The sequence below is a fragment of the Alligator mississippiensis genome, chromosome 1, assembly GCF_030867095.1.
Source record: "Alligator mississippiensis isolate rAllMis1 chromosome 1, rAllMis1, whole genome shotgun sequence".
NCBI lineage: Eukaryota > Metazoa > Chordata > Crocodylia > Alligatoridae > Alligator > Alligator mississippiensis.
Genome location: NC_081824.1, coordinates 283,574,494 through 283,600,640, shown reverse-complemented (window position 1 = coordinate 283,600,640; position 26,147 = coordinate 283,574,494). Strand labels below are relative to the sequence as shown.

At 40.7% G+C, this 26,147-nt stretch overlaps 1 protein-coding gene across 3 annotated transcripts in view; it reads right to left on the bottom strand.

The window, feature by feature from the left end:
- The window catches only part of NCAM2 (neural cell adhesion molecule 2), a 569,780-nt gene that overhangs the window by 252,864 nt on the left and 290,769 nt on the right, over positions 1–26,147 (bottom strand). For all 3 annotated transcript variants that reach the window (XM_019476390.2, XM_019476392.2, XM_019476391.2), the window contains exons 3-5: positions 25,706–25,912; positions 22,033–22,176; positions 2,832–2,969 (exon numbers count right to left, since the gene is read on the bottom strand). In XM_019476390.2, the coding sequence (XP_019331935.1) occupies positions 2,832–2,969; positions 22,033–22,176; positions 25,706–25,912 (489 nt within the window). The remainder of the gene's footprint in view (positions 1–2,831; positions 2,970–22,032; positions 22,177–25,705; positions 25,913–26,147) is intronic.

Genomic DNA, 26,147 nt, shown 5'->3' with positions numbered 1-26,147 from the left:
TTATCAACTAGGGGTACCCATACCCCTGGGGGTACTTGGGAAGGCCCTATGGGGTATGGGCGGGCAGGGACAGAGTGCCACCACTCACCACCCTGCGCCACCATCTCTCAGGAGCAGGGCCGGGGGGGGGGGGGGGAGGACAAGGGCAGGGCCGGATGTAGGGGGGAGGAAAGTTCACACTCACCACCCTGCACACCCATCACCCCCCCGCCCCGCATCTGGTCAAGTGCTACCCACCCCACTCCACTCCCCCCTTTCCAGCCACCAGAGGTACACTTATTAAAAAAGTTTGAAAACCCATGTTGTAGGAAATGCATCTGCCCAATAAATAGGTGCAGTTCAGGACCAAAATACACACAAAGAAAGAGGGAGGCAATCTGCCTTTTTGAAACACCAAAGTAAAAGGAAACTACATGCTACTCTTTCATGTGACATGCAGAACATTCTTTCACTTATCATCCTTCCCCCTCTCTTTACTATAAAAAAAAATATATAAAGCTTACTTGTTTAAAATGTCTTACTTCTCAGACATTGGATTTAAGAAACACTTGTGACAAATAATATTTACTCATCCCTAGCTCACATTTCAAACTATTATTCATATATCTAAGGGTTTGCTAATTAGGCCATTCAATAACAAGGTATAGCCATAATTCCAGATACTAAGGATGGCATTCTATTCTTTTCTGGATGCCTAGATGACCATATTTTGTCATCTACCTCAGGGTTGTCCAATTTTGAAGTGGCTAGGAGCTGCATGCCCACCCCCCCCCCCCCACACACACACACTGCATGGGCCACAAACTCCAAGGGTGAATGCTACTTATGTACAGGCTGGCCTTCTATTTTTGGATGTACACGTACCTGTTCGCATGCATAAGACTAACTTCCCAGGAACAAAACGTCAACTTGGGCAAAAATGGCATTTTTGGGACTTAGATGACCATAAAGATGAGAAAATCTGGTTGTCGAGGCATCCAGAAAAAAAAAAGCCCCCTTATAAGACAGATCTTGTTTTTTTGTTTTTCCATTCACATGCTTAAATGGCATTTATGTAGCTAAGCAAATTCAGTTTTTTGCAACTTAACACAGTTGAGATTCAGGATAGGTGTACTCATCCTGAACTTCTTTACTAAGCTTGCACATTAGACTGCACGGTGGCCATGTAGCTGGTTTGCATGTGCATGCACATGTACGCACATGTATGTGCATGCACAAGTGTCCACAGAAACAGAATCACCCAAGTAAAAACACATGGCAAATCCTGAAAATGAACCTAGAGGAAAACTAGATGTTTAACAGAAGAGGAGGACCCCATATACTTATTAATTCAACAGTTCTTAGGATAGAAGACCTGGTTTCTAGGTACCCATCACCCAGAAGGGGTTTGAACTTAGGTTACATGATTCCTAAACACAATATATTACCCACGAAGCCACACGATAGGTATTTCCCAGTGTACCCAAGCAGGAAATAAACATTTTGTATTTAAGATGTCCCACTAGAGCAAAGAGAGGAAGATAAGTGGGGAGGAGGGCAACCCAGATGGAAGGCAAGTCAGTGAGATGGATTCTGTCCTGGATGGGAGATGCCCTGGGCTCTAGGGCCCAATCCCAATGTTGTTTATTCATTTTATCCAATGAATATAAAATACAAGATGCAGTGGCCATCTTCAATGGAAGGGCTAGAGCAAGCTCTAGATAATAACTAGCCTGTGTCCTAATGGTTAGAGCACCCTGCTGGGAAGCAGGACAGAGGTTCAACAACGTTTTAGGTGAGCTATTCCCTAGGAAAGTGACAAACACTAGGTTATTGGGTTAAAAAGTGTGACAGCCACTCGCCTCCACTTCATTTCAGACACACAGCTACGTAAAGCACTCCAATTCTGCAACAGGTAGAAACAGAATCTCAGACAGTACAAAAGTGCCAAAAACTAAAGTTACATGATTGTATATGGTGTTCACATGCTTATGGCCACATAAGCATGTGGACACTACTTAGGATTTAGCCTTAAGGAGCTGGAGACAACAAAATACCTAAGTTAAATAAAGTATGCAAATGGACAGCATCTTTGCTGGCCACCACAGGAAGAGAAACACATTCACTTATGTTTTACTGTGCTGACACTAACTTTAGCTTTGAGGTCAAGCTACATACTCAATTTTATGTTCGCAATTTCATATTACTTGTTCTAGAGTTTATAATAAATTGGTAAAATTTATAATGACTTAAAATAGTGGCAACGTTCAATAAAACATTCAGTTAATTCAGCCATACTACTATATAAAAATTATATTAATAGTTCTTAAGAGGATTTTAAATATGGGCAATTCATAAAACAGCTCAGGCTTAGTGAAGCTGGATAACTGCATTAATTACATAAAATGAAGTGTTTTACAACAACACGTGACCAAGTACTGAAAGATAAATAGCAAAGTAAAATATTGCATATTAAAATTTGGACTTTGGTCTTAGAATAGTTGCTTTCCTCCTGTAAAGGTTTAATAAAAACAAACAAACCAAAAACCCCTCCTTTTTCACAACATATTTGAAATTGTGTAAGGAGATGGGATCTATTTTTACATCAGTCTTTTTCCATGATGCCATTTCCATACATGTATGACATATGTATGTCAAGCTTACATTTAATATAATGTAACACAATGGAAAATTTGTAAACAGTATGTTGATTAACAAAAAATAATATAACAGAGTTAATTATTACAATATGTAGCAGAATCAAGATTTCTTATAAGCTGATAAACTATACATTACAATAAATAGAGCAGGAACTCAATTCAATCTCAGAAATGCCACATTTTATTTCTTACCATTCACAATGACAATGATATCCCGGAAGTCGATTTCTCCTCTAGCTTCCACTCTTCCTTCACATCTATATATTCCTTCATCACTTTTATTGATGTTAATAATCTGGAGATTATTGTTTGCTAACATAGCAAATCGATCTAGAAAGTCATGTAAGGGATAAAGTGATATTAGTAAATAAAGGCAGTGATGGGAATACTAATTTGTTTTACATTATCAGAGTGCTATTCAACAAAATCCTTTTCAATTTAAAAGTAAAATTGAATCTTAGAAGTTCAGTTATTCAACCCTTAAACTCACTGCTCTATGTTCTGTTATAATATAGTCAGGATTTTCCTTCCATATAAACTGGAAATTGAACAATCCTTCTGCATGTTGCTGCTCCAGAACGTCCACTCCAGTGTTGACAGAAATACAATATATATATTGTATCTCCCAGGCTACCATGAACTAGTATATTGTATATACTATCTCCCAGGCTACCATGAACTCGCATGTTCCACACGAGATAATCCCCTGTTGCTAAGACCAGGTCAAGCAAGGTGCTACCCCTGGTGGGACTAGACACCACCTGGGTTAGGTGGAGGTCCTGCACACAGTGTAAGAACCGCCATGAGTGGCTTGTCTCATGGAGGTTTTGGCTGTCTGCTCCTCCCAGCAGATATCTGGATAGTTTAGATCTCCCACGACCACTGCCTCTCTTGCCTGTGTGGTGTCTGTTTTATATATATATATATATATATATATATATATATATATATATATATATATATATAAAATCAGGGGTATAGGTTGTAGCTGTGTTGGTCTAAGGACATAGGCAGACAAGGTTCTTTGGGTAAATCTGATATCTTTCATTAGACCAACTCAAATAGTTGGAAAAAAATTCTTCTTTGCAAGCTTTCAGGTACAAATACCCTTCCTGAGGCTGAGGAAGCATCTGTAATTGGTCTGTGCTCTTCCTGGATGAAATAGTAAAAATGCCAGAGGCCAGTATGCATGGGAGAGAGCCAGTCAGTGAAAATGTAAATTGAGGTAGTCAGTGGGTGAGAGGGAATGGATATAGCTGGTAAACAGCTGGTAAACAATAGATAAACCTTTCTACTATTTACCAGCTATATTAATTCCCCTTCTCCCGTTGCCCCCCTGCCCCATCTCTCACCAATTGACAAAAATTGTCAATTATGTTGCAGGAGAGGGGTTATCAACTGGGGGTATGCGTACCTGGGAAAGTCCTAGGGGGTAAGGGTGGGCAGGGATGGAGCAATGCCCCTTACCATGAGCAGGGCCAGACACCTCTCCCCCGACCTCTCTCTCACCCATTGACTACCTCAATTTATATTTTCACTGACTGGCTCTCTCCCATGCATACTGGCCTCAAGTATTTTTAGTATTTCATCCAGGAAGAGCACAGACAATCTGCAGATGTTTCCTCAGCCTGAAGAAGAGTATTTGTACCTGCAAGCTCACAAAGAAGAGTTTTCCCCACTATTTGAGTTGGTGTAATGAAAGATATCTGATGTATCCAAAGAACCTTGTCTGCCAGTATACATATAATACATTCAACCAAAATAAATGCTCTGTGTATACGTGCTATATGAATCACGAACATCTTCCCTCATACATTAGTCAGTATTTTTCAAGGACAAATTAACCTAATCATTTTAAATTTGAAAAGCAAGAGTAATGGGTGAATCCTAACACTATCAAAATGAGGTATCAAATTGAGTTCACCATGCCTAGGATTTTATCCAATGTGATTAAAAACAAAAACAAAATCTCAATGCAAGTCTAAAATTCAGCAACTCATTCTGCTTGGGAACATTTCATAGACTGTTTTCATTTCAAAGTATATTCATCCATGTACAGTACAACAAAAGCAGGATCATGGCCATATTGTATATGTTCTATAAAGGATCCTACATGGTCTTATCACAAATACAGTTTTCAGAAAATGTGTGTATTTAAAAAAATAAAATATCATCAGACTGTACAATGAAGAAGAAAATAATCCTTTCTATCCTAGTTGGTGGTCCATCCAAAGATATTAAACGCAACACAGCACAAACACAAGTCACATGTGTAACCTCAGGCTTGACACATCCCTAAACTTACGACAGCAGGAGGTTACTGGGAAAGTATGCAGTAGATGGAATATTCTACATGTTCCCCATTTCTTTTACTCTACCTTTTTAAAAACTCTTGCTATTGTTGGAGCCAGACCTTTGATCTGACAAGTATGACCATTCTTACATTCACCAACATTTTATTTGTGTTTCTATATAAACATTCAGTTTCAGCCAAAACTTAGATGTGTGTGTGTGTGGGGGGGTACACACAAGTGTGCACTCTTGCATGCACCATATTTTTTGGCACATAATTCGGTGGCAAAAATTGGGGTGTGCCTTAAATGCAGGAAATATGAATCCCCAAGTATCCAGAAATTTGGCACTGGACTAACCATGGCAGCATGAATTGCCACAGCTCTGGGAGTTACAGTAATTAGTGCTGTCTACTCTTCTGCTACCAAATTTCTGGACCATGAGGAGCACCCCTGCCTCCCCACCCCCACCCCCTCTCGATTATATGAGCTGATATGCCAGGTCAGTCTGTGGGTCCCATAGATGGATCTAGGATTTTGAAAAGGGGGGTGCAGATGGTATGGTGCATCATTACATATAAAACAACACATATTTTTTCTCAGAAGCTTCACTAATAATTGGGGGCCTACACTTACATTGTTATATTATTTAATTTAATAGATTCATAGATTGTAGAGTCGGAAGGGAACGCAATGGATCATCATGTCCGACTCCCTGCCCCTGGCACGAAAGAGGACCGAGGTCAGATTACCCCAACCGGGTGACTATCTAGCCTCCTCTTGAAGACCTCCAAGCTAGGTGATAGCACCACCTCTTTTGGAAGCCCACTCCAGATCCTGGCCACCCTTACTGTGAAACATTTCTTCCTAATATCTAACCTAAATCCACTCTCAACTCGTTTACACCCGTTATTCCTAGTCACTCCCTGGGGTGCCTTAGTAAACAGCGCTTTCCCTATTCCCCGTTGACCTCCCCTAATAAATTTATAGGCGGCCACAAGATGTCCCCTCAGATGTCTCTTGTAAAGGCTGAAAAGATTCAGCTCTCTCAACCTCCGCCCGTAGGGTCTATCACAAAGGCCACTAATCATGCAAGTGGCCCTACTCTGGACCCCCTCGAGATTCCCCGCATCCCTCTTGAAGTGTGGTGCCCAAAACTGGACACAGTACTCCAACTGCAGCCTGACCAGTGCCGCATAGAGGGGGAGCATCACCTCCTTTGATCTATTAGTCATGCACCTGCTAATGCATGACAAGGTGTGATTGGCCTTGTTGACGGCCTCGTTACACTGCCGGCTCATGTTCATCTTGGAGTCAATTATGATTCCAAGATCCCTCTCTGCCTCCGAGCTGCTAAGGACACTCCCCAACCTCTAGGTGTGCTGGGGGTTCCTCCTTCCCAGGTGGAGTACCTTACATTTATCTTTATTAAATTGCATCCTATTTCTCTCTGCCCATTGATCCAACCTGTCCAGGTCAGCTTGAATCTGCTCCTTGCCCTCCACTGTACTAACTTTGCCCCATAACTTGGTATCATCAGCGAACTTGGAGAGGGCATCATTAATGAACTCCACGCCCTCATCCAAATCACTGATGAAGATATTAAATAATATCGGTCCAAGGACCGAACCCTGCAGGACTCCACTGCCCACCTCCCTCCAGGCCGAGAAGGAACCATCCACCACCACTTCTGGGTGAGGTCCTTAAGCCAACTGGCCACCCACCTGACCATGTAGGCATCCACTCCACAGTCTGCTAGCTTCCCAATGAGGATAGGGTCCAAAACTGTGTCGAAGGCCTTCCTAAAGTCCAGGAAGATGACATCAGCCTCGGCTCCCACGTCCAGGCAGTATGTGACCTGGTCATAGAAGGCTACAAGGTTTGTCAGGCAGGATCTACCTGTGACAAACCCGTGCTGGTTTCTCCTCAGCATCATTTCTCCTGCTGGGCCTGCACAAATGTGTTCCTTGATTATTTTCTCTAGCATTTTCCCAGGAATAGAGGTAAGACTGACTGGTCTAAAGTTACCTGGCTCACCCCTTTTCCCTTTCTTGAAAATGGACACCACATTGGCCCTTCTCCAGTCCTCAGGGACCTGGCCGGAGCACCACAAGTGCTGGAATATCTGTGCCAGTGGCTCAGCTATAACACTGGCCAATTCTTTCAGCAGCCGTGGATGGAGGTCATCCAGGCCTGCTGACTTGTACCCATCCAGCTCCTCCAGGAGCTCCTTAACTATTTCAGAACTAACCATAGGTGGACTGGTGCCATGTGGACATCCGTCAATGATCGAGGTGGGGGAATTGGCTTGCTCGGTACATAGAAATACTGAAGCGAAGAACTCATTGAAGAGCTCTGCTTTGTTTCCCCGCATCAACCACCAACTGTTCTGATTTGTCCTGCAGGGGCCCTATGTTGCTCTGAGCTTTCCTTTTGCCCGCTATATACCTGAAGGACTTTTTATTGTCCTTGATTGTTGAAGCCAGCCTGAGTTCAAGCCCCACCTTGGCCTGTCTAACTGATTCCCTGCAATAGCGCACCAGGGAGATATATTCCTCCTTGGTTGCTGCTCCCTGCTTTCATTGCCTATACAGCTCTTTCTTTGCCCCCAGACTCTCCCGGAGTTCCCTGTTCAGCCAAGGTTTTTTTTTTGCCCCCTTACCTCCCTTCCTACATAATGGGATAGACTCCTTTTGAGCCCCAAGGATCACTCCCTTGAGATACCTCCAACCCTCCTGGACCCCCAAATGCTCTATGTTCTTGAGTTGCATCCCCTCACTAACTAGACTTCTAAGCTTGCTAAAGTTGGCCCTCCTGAAGTCCAACACCTTAGCCCCACTAGTTACTTTACTCACCCTTCACTGGATAGTGAACTCAACCAAGTGAAGGTCACTATCTCCCAGGCTACCATGAACTTGCATGTTCCACACGAGATAATCCCCTGTTGCTAAGACCAGATCAAGCAAGGTGCTACCCCTGGTGGGACTAGACACCACCTGGATTAGGTGGAGGTCCTGCACACAGTGTAAGAACCTCCATGAGTGGCTTGTCTCATGGAGGTTTTGGCTGTCTGCTCCTCCCAGCAGATATCTGGATAGTTTAGATCTCCCACTACCACTGCCTCCCTTGCCTGTGTGGTGTCTGCTAGCTGCCCAGAGAATACATCATCTAGCTCTTGATCCTAATGAGGAGGCCTGTAGTAGACCCCCACAACCGAGTCCTTTTCCCCTGGCCCCCCCTTGATCTTGACCCACAATGCCTCGGTGTTCCCCTCCTCCACCCCACCTTAATGGTGGAAGATGTATGCTGCTCCTTAACATAGAGTGCTACCCCCCCACCTTTTTTCCCCACTCTGTCATGCCTATACAACCTATACCCCTCAATGCCTACTGCCCAGTTGTACGTAGAATCCCACCATGTCTCGGTTAGTCCAACTAGGTCATACTGGGTGCTAGCAAGCAAGAGTGCGAGCTCCTCCTGCTTGTTCCCCATACTCCTGGCATTTGAATAAAGACATTTTAGTCCCTCAAAGGGGGCTCTTGGTGTCCCTGTGCCTTGATGGCGTGTGTTCCCTTTAATACTGAAGCAAAAAAAAATAAAATAAAAATAAATAAAAATAAAAATAAATAAAAATAAATAAAAATAAATAAATAAAATAAATATTTATTGGAATGTGCATTAATTTGTAATACCATATATTATACATAAACCCACAACAAACTAGGCAAAATAATCAAAAGATATTGTTTCTTTAGTGCTAGAGTCATTATAGTTAAATATATGTCTCTTTTTCAGATTTATCAAACAAAATAAAACCTTGTGGAGCATCTGGACAGTTCCTCCAATGCTTCATTAAAAGTGGTATCCATACCTGCGCTCATGTTCACCCGAGTTAATATTTCCACACCTATGCTAATATTTTTAGCCAGAGGTTAAAAAAAAAAATCTGCAGGGCTGTGAAATGGAAAGTAAGTTACTAGGAGCAGCTAACAGCAGCATTGCAGAAGTAAAGGTAGCTGAAGTAGTGAAATCATTAAAGACCATTTAAAAGCAAAGAGTGCTGTTAAAACCTTAGAACCAAGAGTTTAGAAGGAACCAAGCAAATTCTAATGATTCAATAAGTAAATTAACTCCATCACTGCTGCCTAAATAGAAGTGCTGCTGGCAATGGTGGGAGGTGCACCAATGGATACCTTTGCATTCACCCACAGTGGGTCTCATCTGACATGCTAGGCTGGCAGCTGGAAGCAGACTTCACTTCCTATCTGCTGCTACTAAATTTCTATGAGGAAGATTTTTTTTTCCTTTCAAGCTTCCTACAAAAACAATGTGTGTGTTACATGCAGAGCATGCTGTATGTGAGAAAACATGGGTATGTGTGTTTTCCCAACCCCATTAGATCACAGATACTACTGCTTCTGGTCAAATGTTTAACTATGAGCTTAACAGTTCAAGGTGCCAAGCATATGGCTGTAATCTAGCTAAACACTTAAGTACATACTCAAAGTGTTCATGTTCTGTTGATTTCCACAGTGTAAGTGCATTGCAGAATCAAGCCCTAAGCATATGCTTAAGTGCTGTGTTGGATATGTGTAGACATACTTAAGACACTGCGGGAATAAGTTGTAGCTGAAGATAATTTTTACTTCAATTCTTTCTAAACTAGCCTTTGTCAAACCATGCCTGTTGAGTCGTACACTGCTCCTCAGGTGATTATATATGACTCCTGTGGTTTCTGCAAATTTGTGATTCAAATTATTAAAGCTTAAGCATGTAAAGAGGCATGTGGTTAAGGATTTTGCTGATGAATGAATCTACAGGATTCACAGAACCCTGTAGAATAGATCTAGAGGCAAAGTAAGCCATTAATACAAATGGAAATAAAACTTAATTTATCTAAAGCAACAATATAAAATCCTATAGATTTTATCCCCAGTGGGGGGGGGGGGGGGACAAGGATCTACAGGAAATATTCCATGCAACTTCTAGAATCTGATAGAGATTCTTCTCCCTAAAATAAAATTGGATAAAAATCTATAAAGATGTTCACATGGTAAGTTTACTGACAGGTGACAACCCTGTATATGTACTGACTGTCAGTAAAATCAGGCTAAAAATGGATGTTATTAAAGTCTGTAAAACCAAACAAACAAACAAAATAACTTTATCCATCCATAAAAAAACACTAAGCAGTCTCCCCTTAATAGAAGACAGAGCACAGGATCACCACCTGGCGTTCAACAGTGAGGACAGCACCCTGTAATGACTGTTCAATCAACCATGTGCTGCTGCTGTTGCGTTCCAGGCTGCCTGTAATACTGAAGCTAGGCTTCTTTGGGGGAGGGGTCTGTGCTGGGATCTGGGGAACAGCAAGGGAGTAAGCTAGAAGGGCAGCACAGTGCAGTCAGGAGCATCAGAATATAGAGGGGGAGTCCATCAAGCCTTGCTGTAGTCAAGCAGGGTTGGCAACCCAAGAAATTGTTGTTTACTACACTTTTTTTTTTTTTTTTTTTTTTAACTATACTTGATGTTAAACCCTTATTTGAACCCAACCTTTATAACTGAGGCTCAGCATCAGGGTAGGGCCTGACAGAATAAAATTATGTTTATATTATATAAAACATATATAAGTAAAGACACACAATGGTAAAAATTGTCAGTAAAAAAAAAATAAAAAAAATCTTGAATAGGCAACTCTGTATATGTTACCTGTAGCTTTGCTCATCCCTCTAATAAGAATTCATCTCCACATACTACTTTTCCCCAAATAAGTTAACATTAGTCTGAAAAAATCTTATATACAGATGATTCATATTGAAATGGGAAGTAAGAATCAGCTAGACGTGCAAGGTAGCTATCACACAACAAAAAGCTCGAGCCAGCTATAAAGTTAGACCTAAAAATGTACACTAACTTTGTAGCCATTTGCTATAGAGCTTTAATTTGCACGTGTTGCAGGGTCTCCCCTGCAGTTGGCAGCTTTATCAGCTGACAAACTCTCAGCTGCACAGGTGAACCTTGCCCAGTGTGAAAACCCTGAACCCTAAGGAGACAGCTGCTGTGATCTCCAAGGCCATGAAACTCCCACTGTCCATGGGTTCTACATCTGGCTTCTGTCCCACAGCAGGGACCAAGAATCCTGCAACTCATGAGGCTCTTGGCCCTGGCTGCATGTGAGGTTCAGCCAGGGCTGGGAGCTCTGTTAGTTGCAGAGCCCTCAGCCCCAACTATGCATGAGATGCATCCAGGACCAGGAGCCCCATCTGTTGCAGGGTTTCTTGGTCCCAGCCTGTGCATGGCCCCTTCAGCTGGGAGCCCCCTCCAAGGGAGTTCCTAACTGTGGGAGCCTGCTTCTTTCCAGTGCACCAGGAATATGATACAATTGGATCTAATGTACAATTTTATAATTGTATGCATGTGAAGCATGGCAGGAGGTGCAATTGTATGGATCATGCATTGGATCCAATCACACCTTTACCTGCAGATGCAGAGGGGGCCTTAAAGATCTTTTGACCTTTTAGAGCTGGATAGTGAATATATTTATTAGCCTTTAGCCCAGATCCTCCTGGATGTCTGAAGTATAAACATATCCCACCATGATCAAGTCATAGAAAAAACTTAACACAGCAGGTTGACTGGATCTTCTTCTGCTTGTTACTTTCAGTAACTTAATTGTAAAGCTATGATGATGACATATTATAAACATGCTGAATTGCTCTGGGTCAGAATACAGTGGGGTTGTGGGGAAAGGGAGTTAACAGTGGGGGTCTACTACAGACCTACCAACCAAGGGGAAGAGCTGGACTGCGAATTCTTGAGTCAGCTTGCAGAGGCACTTAAGGCAAGGGATGTAGTTGTCATGGGCCATGTCTAAATTACCCAGACATCAGGAGGAGCAATCAGCCAGGTTGGAATGCTCAAAAAGGTTCCTTGCCAAGATACAGGACCTCCACTTAACCCAGGAGGTGCACAGTCCCACCAGGGTAAATGCCCTGCTGGACGTGGTCCTGGCCACAGGTGACGACCTGATGAGGGGACTGCGGGTGTTCAACCACCTGGGCAAAAGTGTTCATCGCCTGCTGGAATTCACCATTCAGTGCAGGGTGTCAAGGGCCTGCAGCAATGCAGTAGCCCTTGACTTCAAGAGGGCCAACTTCAAACGAGTTGAGGAGATTGGTAGGATTGGCACTGGAGTCCTGGAGAGTAGGGGAACTGGGTGCCCAAGATAAGTGGTCGTTCCTTAAGGAAGCGATACTCAGAGCCCAAGGGGTGACAATCCCAACGAGAATCAAAGGGGGTTAGAGTGCTCAAAAGCCCCTCTGGCTTGCCAAGGACATTCGGGAATGCCTGATTGCCAAAAAGTAGGTGTACACCCAGTGGAAGGGAGGGACTATCACTGAAGAGGCGTATACCTCCATCGCTTGGGTCTGTAGGGGGGCTGTTAGGAAAGCTAAGGCAAATACAGAGCTAGGGCTAGCATCAAGGACAACAAAAAGTCCTTTTTTAAATACATAGGGAGTATGAAGAAGGCACCGGGTAATGTGGGGACCCTGCAGGATACGCTAGGCAATCTGGTGGTTGCACCAGAGGAAAAAGCAGACCTTTTTAACAATTTCCATGCCTCCATTTTTTTTTTTGTGCACAGCCCAGGACTCCCCCACCAAGATTCAGGCTGGATTCAGGGGAGACTTCGCCAGGCCTATGGTCAGGGAGGACCAAGTTAGAGAACTTCTGGAGGGGCTGTACATGTCCAAATCAGCAGGTCCAGATGCTCTCCACCCCAGGGTGTTGAGGGAATTGGCAGGCATTATCGCAGGGCACCTGGCATGGCTTTATGAGCGCTTGTGGTGCTCTGGCCAGGTGCTGGACGACTGGAAGAGGGCCAATGTGGTCCCCATCTTCAAAAAAGGGAGGAGGGAGGACCCAGGCAACTATAGGGCCATTAATCTTACTTTGATCCTGGGGAAGCTCTTTGAGAAGATTATCAAGGAGCACATCTGTGAAGGGCCAGCAGCAGGGATGATGCTCAGGGGCAACCAGCATGGTTTCATTAGGGGCACGTCCTGTCAAACCAACCTGATTGCCTTCTACAATCAGGTCACAAAATCATTGGACGCAGGTGTTGCGGTAGATGTAGTCTTGCTGGACTCCAGGAAGGCATCTGACACCCTCTCCCACCCCAATCTCATTAAAAAGCTAGGCGACTGTGGCACTGATGCCTACACAGTCAGATGGATAGCAAATTGGCTGAGGAACCACACCCAGAGAGTGGTGGTGGACGGATCATATTCGACCTGGAGGGATATGAGCAGTGGAGTCCCTCAGGGCTTGCTTCTTGGGCCCGCACTGTTCAATTTCTTTATTAGCGACTTGGACAAGGGGGTGAAAAGCACCCTGTTTAAATTCATGGACGACACCAAGATTTGGGTTAAGGTGGGCACGCTAGAAGGGAGGGAAAGGATACAGCTGGACCTGGACAGGTTACAGGGGTGGGCAAATGAGAATAGTATGGAATTCAATAATGACAAGTGCAGGGTACTGCACTTGGGCAGTAAGAACCAGCAGCATACCTATAGGCTGGGGAACTCTCTTCTCGAAAGCACAGTGGCAGAAAGAGATCTTGGAGTCATTACCGATTCCAAAATGAACATGGGCCAGCAATGCGAGGACACAGTCAGTAGGGCTAACCACACCTTGTCATGCATCCACAGATGCATCACAAGCAGGGCCAAGGAGGTGATCTTCCCCCTCCATGCGACACTGGTCAGGCCACAGTTAGAGTACTGCATCCAGTTCTGGGTCCTGCACTTCAGGAGGGATGTGGACAACATCGAGAGGGTCCAAAGGAGGGCCACTCGCATGATCCAGGGACAGCAGGGCAGATGCTACGAGGAGAAGCTATAGGACCTGAACAAGCTCAGCCTTCACAAAAGAAGGCTGAAAGGGGACCTGGTGGCCATCTGCAAACTTACTAGGGGGGACCAGTGGGGAATGGGAGAGACCTTGTTCCCCCAAGTGCCTCCTAGAGTAACAAGGAATAACGGCCATAAGTTGTTAGAGAGTAGGTTCAGACTAGACATTAGAAGGTACTACTTCACAGTCAGGGTGGCTAGGATCTGGAACCAACCTCCAAGGGAAGTAGTGCTGGCTTCTACCTTGGGGGTCTTTTAGAGGAGGTTTGACGATTAGGGCAGGGGGTTGGACTAGAAGATCTGCAAGATCCCTTCCAGCCCTACATCTATGAATCTATGAACCTATAGGTACAATCATATATTTTCAGGGACTTAATCACTGTTCAATAGAATGATGTAGGCAACTAAGTCTACTCAGGCTAATATGTTAATTAGGATGATGCCCTTAAACTGTTACCAGATAATTAGTTTTTTGGTTTTGTTTTTTGGTTTTTTTTGATTGTCACTACTTCCCACAAACCATTGTCTGTCTAAGGCATTTTGTGGAGTGAAACTGACTACATAATCCAGAACCTTCAAATTGAAAATGAAAAACAAAGATAAAAATGTTTTTGTCTAGTAAAACCTTAAAGGTACATTCATGCTTTCAAAATACTTTCACTGATTATGTCTAGGTTGTTAAAATCATGCATGAGCATCAATGCCATATCAGACATTGACACATGCAAATCACATTTTCTTTTTTCTCTGTAAAATAAGACAATCAAACAACAACATTAACTATTATTATCATCATTATTATTATTATGAATAAGAGTAACAATAATAATAATGTTGTTTTAAATAGCTGCAAAACACCATAAAAAATCTATAGTGGAGAAAATGTGTACAATAGCAGGTGTTTTGTTTTGTTTTTTTTCTAAACAAGGCTGCTTATATCCGTGTTCCAGGGTGGCAGGGAGGCATTTTAATTAGAGTGGTCCCTAGACAGTCACTTTAATTAAAATGACTCACCATCATGTGTATTATGCCCTTGCACATTTCAAAATGGTCACAGGATGCTTTATCTAAAGCTCATTTGATAAGTTTTAGATAGGCACCCTTAAACTGTACATCAGATGAATAAAACTTCATAATTCACACTTTCTACCATCATAGCTGACAGATTAATACAAGGTATATACATTACATGTAGGAAAGATGGGTAGGATAGGAAGTGAACTGAAACATATGGCTATCTTGAGAAGTCATCACTCTCTACCCAATCCATTGGTACAATTGTGTATTGGTACAATATTCAGGGAATCACTGCATATGTTATAAATTATGCCACTAAATATGTAAAGTAATTGTTTCTACCCAGCAGGAGGCACTTATGTGCAGCCAGACTAAGAGTATGGGCACGTGAATAAATTATCACAAGGGAAAACATAGTGGGAATTTACACATCTGCTACTCCATAGCAACTGATTTCATAGGCACTTTTATTACACAGTAAATCAAAGCTAAGCAAGGTGGCTCTACTCTTTCTTATTGATATGTAAGCTACATAAGTTAGCATTTGTTTAAATCATGGGGTAGAAACATGCACATGGGCAATTAGTGCCATTTACTTTATGGTAACTCATTTGTCTGTCCATGCCCAAAGTCAGCAAACTTACACTTCACAGTCAGATACTAGAAAAGGGATGTGATTCAGATATACCACAAAATGCATAGGGCAAAGTCTAGAGCAGCAGACTTCTCTCATAGGTAACAGCTTATCCTTGTAATATATCATAATATATACATAAGTCTAAAAATGAAGTAATGAAATGTATGTTCCACACTGACAGATAATGTACTGCCTCATAGGTATAACAACATATAAATTAAATTCTCCCAAGACAGAGAATCACAATCAATGGATGAGAACAGTGAAGAATAAGACACTGAACACCATAAGCTTTACTATGGCCTAGGACATAAAAGTAGGATCCCATAGCTAATCAGCAGATTAAAAAAGCTAGAAACAGATGAATCCTAAAACTCCCATAACTTACAGTATTGATGTAGACAAAGCAATGAGCAAGGCCAGGACTAACCCCTCTCTCCCCCAGGTTTCTTTTCATAGGAAAGGCCTAAAACAACATCCATAGGTTCCATGGATGCAGTAGTTTCCCCACCAAAAGGATGCAAGTTTCTCTTGTGCAACAAGCTAAAGAAGCCCTATGTACTATGAGTTTCAATTGTAAGACTTTATGTTGATGAATTTCACCCAGAGGGCATGGACAGGCATTGTTGTTCTTCCCACAGGTACACAGTTCCAGTTAGAAAGACAAACTGTTGATTTGAAGCAGAAATACTTAAAATCATCCTTAGATTTTGTCTGTCATTAAGCTTATTTCCAAAGTAGCAGGGTTCCCACTGTTGTTATTTTAAAAAAAAGATATCAATAGAAGCTTTCTGGACACCAACTCTCTTTTGTCTACATATTGGTTCATTTTGGGCTGTTTGGAGTTTATTATGAGTTTGATCTTGGATCACTGAGATAGGAACAACATGGCACAAATCCCATGTTGTTCCTTAGGTGGCCTTAATTGCCTGGGCATTTCTAATATGATCAAGAGTGTCAGACCAGTTCATCATAAATCTGTTTCATTTAGTCTCACTCTGGGAGAGGCTGTAGTTCGAATGATCACTTTGATCATAAAATGCAATCATCATCACCTTTCTTGAAATGTCAAAGGTGGAGTGGTAGGCAGTGGCTTAATATATATTTTTGCCTTCTGTAACTACATCACTTGTTGGGAAAATGCCTTTGTATTTTACTTCTTGATTCCATTCTTATACCTAGATATTTTCCCTGCAATCTTGTCTTGTGGTACCAGAATTCGCTCCTGTGGAGTATGCCCTAGGTAAAGTTTGTATGCATCTTCTGTAATCCCCCTATTATTGGATACTGCCTTGTATTATATATTGGCTCCTATATAGAATATGGCTTTTTTTTAAGACTATCTCCCAGAAATAGGAGTTTTATAATGGCAGCATGACACAAGCGTATTCTCAATTCTGTGTTTTTAAAAATGAAATCCTATGTGACAGGTTATATATATTAAAGGCACATAAGCCAATTTATACCAAAAATCACTCCTTTTAAACTGAATCAGGAAGGGTTTGTAAGCTTGAATTCAGACAGTTTTCCAGACTCTTATAGTTGTATTAAAAATATCCGGATCCTATAGTGAAACTAGAAGAAATAAACAAGCAACCAACACGTACACAACATTCAATACCTTCTTCCTCTCACATCAGGAAAAATGTACTACAGAGCACTGTCGTACACAACAGGCATGAAGGATTTGGGAGGAGGTGAGGGAGAAGTGTTGGAGTGGGAAGCTGTTGTCACCCTTACCTGCTCCAGACACTCAGACTTTAAGCACTCACAGTATGGTCTCCCTACCCTTGGTTACTGATCCCTGAGAACCACCAATCTGGAGCCCCCTCTAAATCTGTGCCTAGAACTGGTGCCCGAGTCATCCACCATTAGTTATGCTACTGCCCCAATCTTGAATTCAGTTAGTCTGTGATGTGCTGTGACACAGTTGAAGAAAATGCCTATCCCCAGTGTTTCTGAACTGCATCTCTAGCAAGTGGCTCTCAGGTCTGTGAAAACGGTATGTCTGCTATACATACACAATTTGATCACTAGACTAATGAAAACAATACCGCATTTACATTACTTTTTGGCAGCTAGTACCTCCTCTGGCTGAATCCAGTCCCTCAGAAACGTTCACACCTATTTAAGCAGGTATTAGTTTAATTCCCTGTGTATTCCTGCTGTGCAAATTAAAAAAAACAAACAAACAAACTAAGGGCATACAGTTGATGTACAGAAGAAATGAATAATTAAAAATAGTTCAGGCCACCATCATCTCTAGCACCACGGATATGACTCTCATGCAATGCGTCACAGGATGGGGTGTCCAAGAATGGTGGTAATCTCCTAAGGCCCCTCAGCCGTGCCAATTCAGCCTGATGGGCACCCACTTTTCTTGCCCACCATGTCTTGATGAAAATGTAATATAGGGAGGCTGCCTTCACATCTGGTCGGATACAGTCCTGATGGACTTCCCTGGACCCCTTATGGATTCTACTTCAAAATGGATGTTTCGGGACACTCTAGCCTTATGGGCTATATGCATGGCTCCAACTGCCCCCTTACCACACCCAAGCCTCGCAGATGGCATTGACATTGTCCTGCCTAGGCCTTGCTGTGATTTGGCCCCCTTGTCCTCTCTGGGCTCTCCACAGCCCTGTCTCTGCGCCTCACTGGCACCAAGGTCTGTGCCCCCCCAAATGCTACACCCTCGCTGCTGCCAGGGTCTGTGCCCCAACCAAGTGCTGTACCCACTTGGGCCCCAGGGTCCCCTCACTGTAGTGGACCCCCAATGAGGGTTCCTCCTTCCCCAAATAGCCTCACCCAAACCACTGGTGTTATAAACAGCAAACAAACATAAGCCCCTGGGCTATAACATAATACAAAAGACCAGGGCGTGCTCTGCCTGCCCCTTTAAAAGCATTGAACTTCATCCCCGGCACTAATGTCGAGTAGACAAGGGTACCTGCAGAGCTCATGGAGCACCATTAGCCCTAGGGGCAGCATATCAGGCAGTTGCTTCATCACTGAGCACTTCCTGCCTGGAGGCTCCTTCCCCTCTGGCTGCTAGCAGAACTGCCCTCCCTCGTTCCAGCCTGGGGTTTATATGGGACCAGGGCCCTGTCCCTTCTGATCAGCTAACCATGTGCAGGTGCAGGCTAATTTGCCCTCTGGCTTGTTGCCCTGGTAACCTGCACCTGGGCTTCTGTCTCTCTCTTTGGGCTCCCTCCCCAGGCAGTTTCTGCTCTTCTAGGAGCAGGCACCTTAGTGCCCTGCGACACAATGGGATTGTAATTCATGACAACTAAGCTTTGGAGAACATCACAGGTACCCATAGCAGTTCAACCCTTCCTTGGGCTACTGAGCTCCTGCTCTATCTTTAAAAAGATAAAGCACCTAGCCAAGAAATAAAGTGTTTTAGGGAATAAGGGTTTCTTCCTGAGGTCATGGTTTCTCCAGTTGGTCTTTTTAAATTTTATCAAAGAATGTTGGACAGTTCATCCCTTCACTTCATGATTGACCAGAAGGAATACTGTAAGTCTTGGAACTGAAGCACTATCTAGTAATTTGAGTGTGATGGAAAGATCAAACAGACTTCATATTCCCAGTTAACTATAAACTTCCTTCATATTCTTTACATTTTCACTATGAAGAACTGACCTGTCTAGGAATTAAGTCAGCCTCCCATGTAAAGCAGATATACAATTAATAGAAACTTCCAAGGCTGCCTGGATAATCATAGCTAGTTATGCAGATTCAGATGCTAGAATTTATTCACTATGTATCCCATACAGCAGAATTATATTAATTTTGTAATTGGAAAGCTAGAGCAGTAAAGCAATCCAATTATTGTATAGCTCTCACCAATGCAGGTGCTAAAAATGTTTTAAATGAAAATGACTTCCTTGTGCATAATAAAAAACAAACAAACTGCACAATATAGAAGGAAATTATCATTTCAATTTCAAATGTCAAATTATTCTATATTTTTAGGTTTCTAGGAACAAAAATGAAGACAACAATTAGAATAAATACAAATTTATTTTTATAATCAATGCATCTTTTAATACATTTAATATTTAATGAATGTAGGTGCTTAGCTTTATATTAGGAATAGTTATCCATCAGTTACAAGGAAAAAATGTTACTAAACTTTTGCTATAAACACTCAAACCATTTCAATTCTTCCTTGCATATACTTAAATGATCACTTCCTACATCAGGATCTGGGAGCTTACCTGCATTCAGGATCCTACTGAATTCAATGGGACTTTACTATCAAACATAAGTCTGACAGAAGATCTCAATATGATACCAAGACATAAAAGAGAAAAGGTTTTAAAATGCTAATTATACTTGCCAAATATAGACTATTTAGGAACTTAATACCTTGTATTTATCTTGCTTTAACAGTTCATACCTCATAAGGTAACTCAAACCCAAAATATTACATGATGAAAACCTTCATGGATAAATCTAAACACTTAAAAAAAAATTAATTATCCCATTTAAAAAAGCATGATTCTGAGAAAATATCCAAGTCTTTTCCAACAAAGTTTATAGGAAACTATAACAAAAGAAATACAAAACAGATTAATGCAATGAGGCTTTTCCCTCAGATTTTCTTCAGATTTTAAAGTCTTACTTTTGTTCAACACCTGCTTAGGTGTTAGTTATGTTCCAAAATATTAAAACCCACACATTTAGTCATTATTTAAAATATATAGAAAAACTGCATCTCTCTTCTAAACGCAGTTCTTCTACTAAGATGTTTGCAGCAGGGTGAGGCCAGGAATTAAACAAAATATGTACAGAACAAATTGAAATGAAACTTTGCCTGGCTTTTGTGCCATGAATGTGTATACAAATGCTATGCAACTAAACATAAATATTTTTTCCGGCACTGGTGCAGGATTGCATGTGGTTTTCCAAACAGAAGCCAAATCGATCTCTTCTTTGGTGGCTGTAATTCTTTGGTGAGGCTATGAATTATATCTAAACATTTTATTATCGTTTTGAAGTAAAAAAAAGTAGGACATTAATGCCACTCAAGAGGAGTCTGCATGCTTCAATCTGAAATTTCAAATGTGATTATGATGCATTTTACAGTTTTGTCACAAGCAGAAAAGATTTGGAAAGTGGTGACTGATAAATCTCTGAATCGGTTGATAACACTAGAAGGAAGAGCCCAAGTCTGATAGTGGACAAGTCACTGGTATGCAGGTAGGGAAAAACCTGTCTATTCATGCTTTGTGTGCCTTATAGGGAAGAGATTTACTTTCTTCCTCCATAGAGGTAGAATAAGAATAGAGAAATACTGGGATAAAATAAGAATAAGGGTTCTAGTCACACATCTGGATAAACTTAATCATGCAAGCCTTTACAAACACAGATTAGTACTCACTGACATAAGTAGCCCTACTGAAGAATGACTTCTTCTGAGTAAATTCCCATGAATGGGATTTTTAACTCAATCTACTGTAAAATTACTGGGTTAACATATGTGATCAAAGGATTATGAAACAAAATGAACAAATTAAAAACAGCTCCACTCAAGTCAGGATCTTGAGCTAAAGAAATGGTGTTGCAGTCTGCATTAAGTTAAATTAAAGGTTGAACTGTTACTTGAATCTCATCAAGCATTGGAAGTCTGATACTGCCGAAAAACTCAAGAGGAAATTTCATGAAAATACTTCGTAAAATAGTGAAGTTCTAGTGAGATCAGTCATTCCTTGAGAATCTAAAGAGCTTTCTAACAACAATTAAGAGGAACAAAACCACAAAATGGACAATGTGACAAAACACGGGCAATTGTTTTACTGCCTTTTTTCCTTTGTAGTCTTGGGAAGCTAGATAGGAAAACAATTCACCTCACAACAGACATAGGTATCTTACTACTAACCAACATTAATCAGCTTTGGGGAGAAGCAGTGAGGTCTTAGAAGAGAGACAGTAGCAGTATATGTCCTTACTTTCAACACAAAGAACATTCACTTCTGTTCTTAAAAGCTATGGACAGAAGTATAAAAGGAAAATAGTAGGGTAAGAACACAGGTGTAATCATATTAGGTCAGTGGATGCTATATTACTTTCATTCTAACTTAGTAAGAGCATAAATATTTAGTGAAAGGATGCTTTTCATTTATTTCAATATACCCTGAAATAATCATTACTTCATATAGTCTCGATAAAGTAAAAGTTCAAAGAGCACAACATCTGAAATAAAATTCTCATTTTCACGTGACATTTCATGAAGAGAGTACTCTCTGTTTTTATTCATTTTGTTGGTTTGCATTCAGTCTTTCAACAAATATGACATCACTCATTTTTATCTTATCTTAATATACTCAAGGCAACTTAGTTGTGTGATCATACCCTTAGAAAGCTATCAGTCTCCATTTAAACTTTCAACTTGTGTATAATCCAAATACATATTAAGTGAAAATTAAAAGTCCCTTAAGACTCATCCTTGCTATCCTGCACTTTCTATTAAAATAGGTCTTATTACTTGTAATTAGAACTATAACTTAAAGAGTTACCAAAATACTAACTGTCAGCGATAGTTGTGACTTCCTCATTTCGATACAACCAGCTGACAACAGGTGCAGGTGAACTAGTGACACGGCAAACAACTTCTGCATCCTCTCCTTGTCTGAATTCTTGTGGGGATGTTATATCTCGGAAAGTGAGCTTTTCTGTAAAATGCAAAAAACAGTAGTTAACAATCCTTATATTATTTTATTTAGCTTTGCAGGTTACATGCCCATACATTGTTCGAAGAGAAACAAATCAAAGAAAAAGGTGGGAACATTTGTAATCAGGTCATCTAATCCATTCTTCAAGATATAAAACAGATTCCTACTTCTCGCTTTTAACTATTTTGGGCCTGGCAGTGGAATTTTTACTCAGGAGGATGAGTACTTCCTGAAGTAGAAACATCCTTGATGGCAGTGGTTTGCATTTTTCTATATATGCCTCAGAAACTAAAAAGGGAGAGATTTTGTGAAAATCTCAGTTTTTATTTAAAAAGCACATAAAACTGAGGGTGGGGAAGTGAATTTTTAGTTCCTTGATTGTAGAAAAAGACAAAACATATCATCTGAGTGAAACCTAAGGGATCAAAAACCAATGGACAAATAACTCCATATTTATTCAAAAATATATTATTTAATAATTTGGGGTTGGAGTAGTTAATTGTGTAAGTATGGTTTGAATCATTTGAATCCTTATTGAAAAATAATACAACACAGTACCCTATGCAGGGTCCTTGCAAAACTGTTGCCCAACAAGATCTTTTGAAAGACCATGCCTTAGATGTATTCTCTCTGTTAATGCACATTTTGTGCACAGGGAAAGCACAAAGAAATATCATTTAGGACAGAATAGAACCTCCCCTGAAGTTCAAGCATTTCTTGTTACTGGCTGGTTTGGAGGGTAGCACACAGAGACATGAATTTATCTCCTACTTGCTTCTACAAATCCCCTTTGCAGAGACTTCAAATGGAGGAATAAACAGTCAATGTGATACCCAGGTCACATACTGCTATTGCGTGCATCTCTTGTACAGCCTGATCTATTGGCCAATGAGGTCTATAATCAGTGGTTTAGTTTAGATTGATAGCAAACAGAACACACATTTGCCCTTTGATGGGGCGCCGGGGGAGGAGAGGGCTAAATCTTAAGACTGAATTCTGCCATTTTTTAAACCAGTCTATGTGTGATAAACTTCTGTTCTGCGATGGGTATAGACCAGCTTCTGATCACTTATACCAGTAAAAGTGTGATGTCTGTACCTGGCCATACTGACTGCTGTGTACTTATAATCACACTTGAAAGGACACAGGAACTCTCATTGTTCCATCATACAGCATAAGTAATGCAAATTAGAGAAATTTGGCATGAAACTTCATGTCTTTTTCCTGGGTTCATGTAATTAATTTTCTTTTTCTTTGTCTCCTGAGAACTATTTTGTTAAATATTAGATTGCTATACTTCTTTCTGACAAACACTTCAAAAGATTTCTACACTTCTCAGTAGTCTGCCCATGTTGTGAATGATAGCTTTAGGCATACAAATGACTTCTACAGAATTTGAAATTATTTTGAACTATCAACTTTGCAACCATCATGTTATTGTTTGTAAATGTCATCAGCTTGAACAGTTGTTTTGTCAATCGTATTTATTATTCAAATGGTCTGTCCTTTGGCATCTGCTGTACTTTTACAGCTGCAGCACTTCAATATTTGACCTGACATTTACCTGTCATGTTCTAGCTCATCAGTGACCTGGCCTGACTATTGGCCACAGCCTGTCATTAACTTTAATATATTATTCACCATTGAAATAAATGAGGAGTTCTGCTTAAGTAATAATGGCACAATATAGCTTTAATGCATGAATTTTTATCTTAGGCTTCATCTGAGTGCTTCATTTAGATTAGTACATATATACAATTGATTTAAAGAATTCAGTTCAATATATTATACCTGCTAAAGCTATCTGAACTACACTTTGGCTAAGTTCCTCTGGTATGGCTTTTATATACTCACTTTATCATAATGCCTACTGTTTATATTTGAAAAAATAATCTTCAATTAAATACTGGATATATATTTTTAGGTAAATAGAATGTGCTTAGATGGCACTTAATGGCTATGTTAAAGGCTTTAAAGCTTTCTAACCAAGTTCCTATAAGTCCCAGGACCAAGTACAGGGAAAGATTGACATTTTACTGTATGCTCTTTTTTAAACACTAGGGTCAGGTACAAACATTACACTTTTACTGTATAAGTGATTGGAAACCAATCTCTACCTGTAACAGAAGTTCAGCACACACAGACTGGTTTTAAAATGGCAGAATGTGGTCTAAGATTTGCCTCTCTCAACAAAGAGCAAATGTGTGTTCTATCTGCTACCGATCAAAACTACACTGTTTACAAAAAACCCTGCAACTTAGATCAATTTCACATTGGGCTTTTTGAATGTCTGTACCTAGCCTAAACGTTGCATCCCTCTTCCTACAAATCAATGTGCAATTTGGAATTTGTAAAGGAAATTTATATTGGCCTAATACTTATTATTTATTATTATTAACTAATTCTTATCAGTCCATCTTGGGCTCTTCCATGTTCACCCCCTGAAAGGTAACCTCACCCAAACTCTAAACCTGCTATCTTAAAAGAAAAAAAAGAAAAAAAGAAAAAAAGGAATTTTCCAGTGCCTCACTCCCTTTTAGTCCCTCCCCTTACTCCATCTTTGTTGCTCTTGCAGTCTGTACCCTATTAGCTGGCTTACAAGTCTGCAGTTTACTTCATTGCAGCTTCACTGCAGTTTGCTTCACTCAAGTAACTGGGGTTGGGGCCCCTGTTACAGGTACCTTCTCCTACAAGAAATATACATAGTGCATCCTCATGATAAGATACTGTGGGAGCATCTATACATGCACTTTAATGTATATTAGCCTACTTTAATGTGCATTAAAGCCTCACTGAAAAAGTGTTATTTAGTTAATGTGCATTAAAATAGGTTAATATGCACTATGCCTAACTTAAAAACTGTGCTCTTCAGTTAATGCACATTAAGATAGGTTAATGGACATTTTCTTAGTACTTCACAATGGAGAACATGAAGTACATGAGCAGAGAGGCTGCTCCGACGCACTGTAATTCCCATGTGTTGGAGTAGACTTATTTGATGGAGTATGGCAAATACTGCATTCTAGCAGACTCTGCATTTTGTGTATCAGTGTCCCTGCACTTCAAAAGGGCAGCATGGATGCTTTATCTAAACCTTATTGAACAAGCTTTAGATAAAGCACCACAGCTGCCCTTTTGAAGTGTGGGGATGATGATACATGAGATGTTCTGGGTGCAATAATTCGAATTGCTCTTGGAGCACATGTATAAATACCCAAAGGCACTAAATTTAATGCACATTAACTAAAGCACATCAATGCATTTGTAGACATGCCCTGTATTTCATAATACTAAATGATGCTATAGTATATTATAATAGAGTTTGGGTGGGGGGGAGGGGGAATATGTCACATTAAAATCTCCATAACAATATGTATGATTTGGACTGCATGAGTTACAATCAATTGCATCAAAGAAATATGTCTACAGAGCGCTTACTTTTTCATCAAGGGCAAGTTTTCTACCTAATAAATGGAATTTAAAACAAATCTTCTCTTTTCATTTGTTTTCGCTCCTCAATTTCACTTACGATAAATTTCCAAAACAACAGTGGCTTCTTGAGACTGTCCTTTTGCATCTGTTGCTTGGCACCGATATATCCCAGCATCTTCTACATTTGCATTGTAAATGGTTAGCCGTGATCTAACACCTTCTTTTTGAACAACTACTCGTTGACTAGAAACAATCTTCTCGCCTTGTGGATTGTACCAATCTATACTGTCAGGCTCACCAATAGCTAAAAGAAAAAGCAATATTAAAAAAAAAAAGTTAAGCATGTTTTATTCAGTTGAGATGATCTTAACCATATCAAGCTTATCTTGTGTATAAACTGCATACAAGTTTTAAGTGGGACCAAATTAAATCCAAGAGATACAAATTCAATGGGTTATTAAACTGAATTATTAGTAAGGACTAGAAACATAAATCTATCAATATGTTGAGATCTGTATTTGTACAGCAATAGTGTAGAA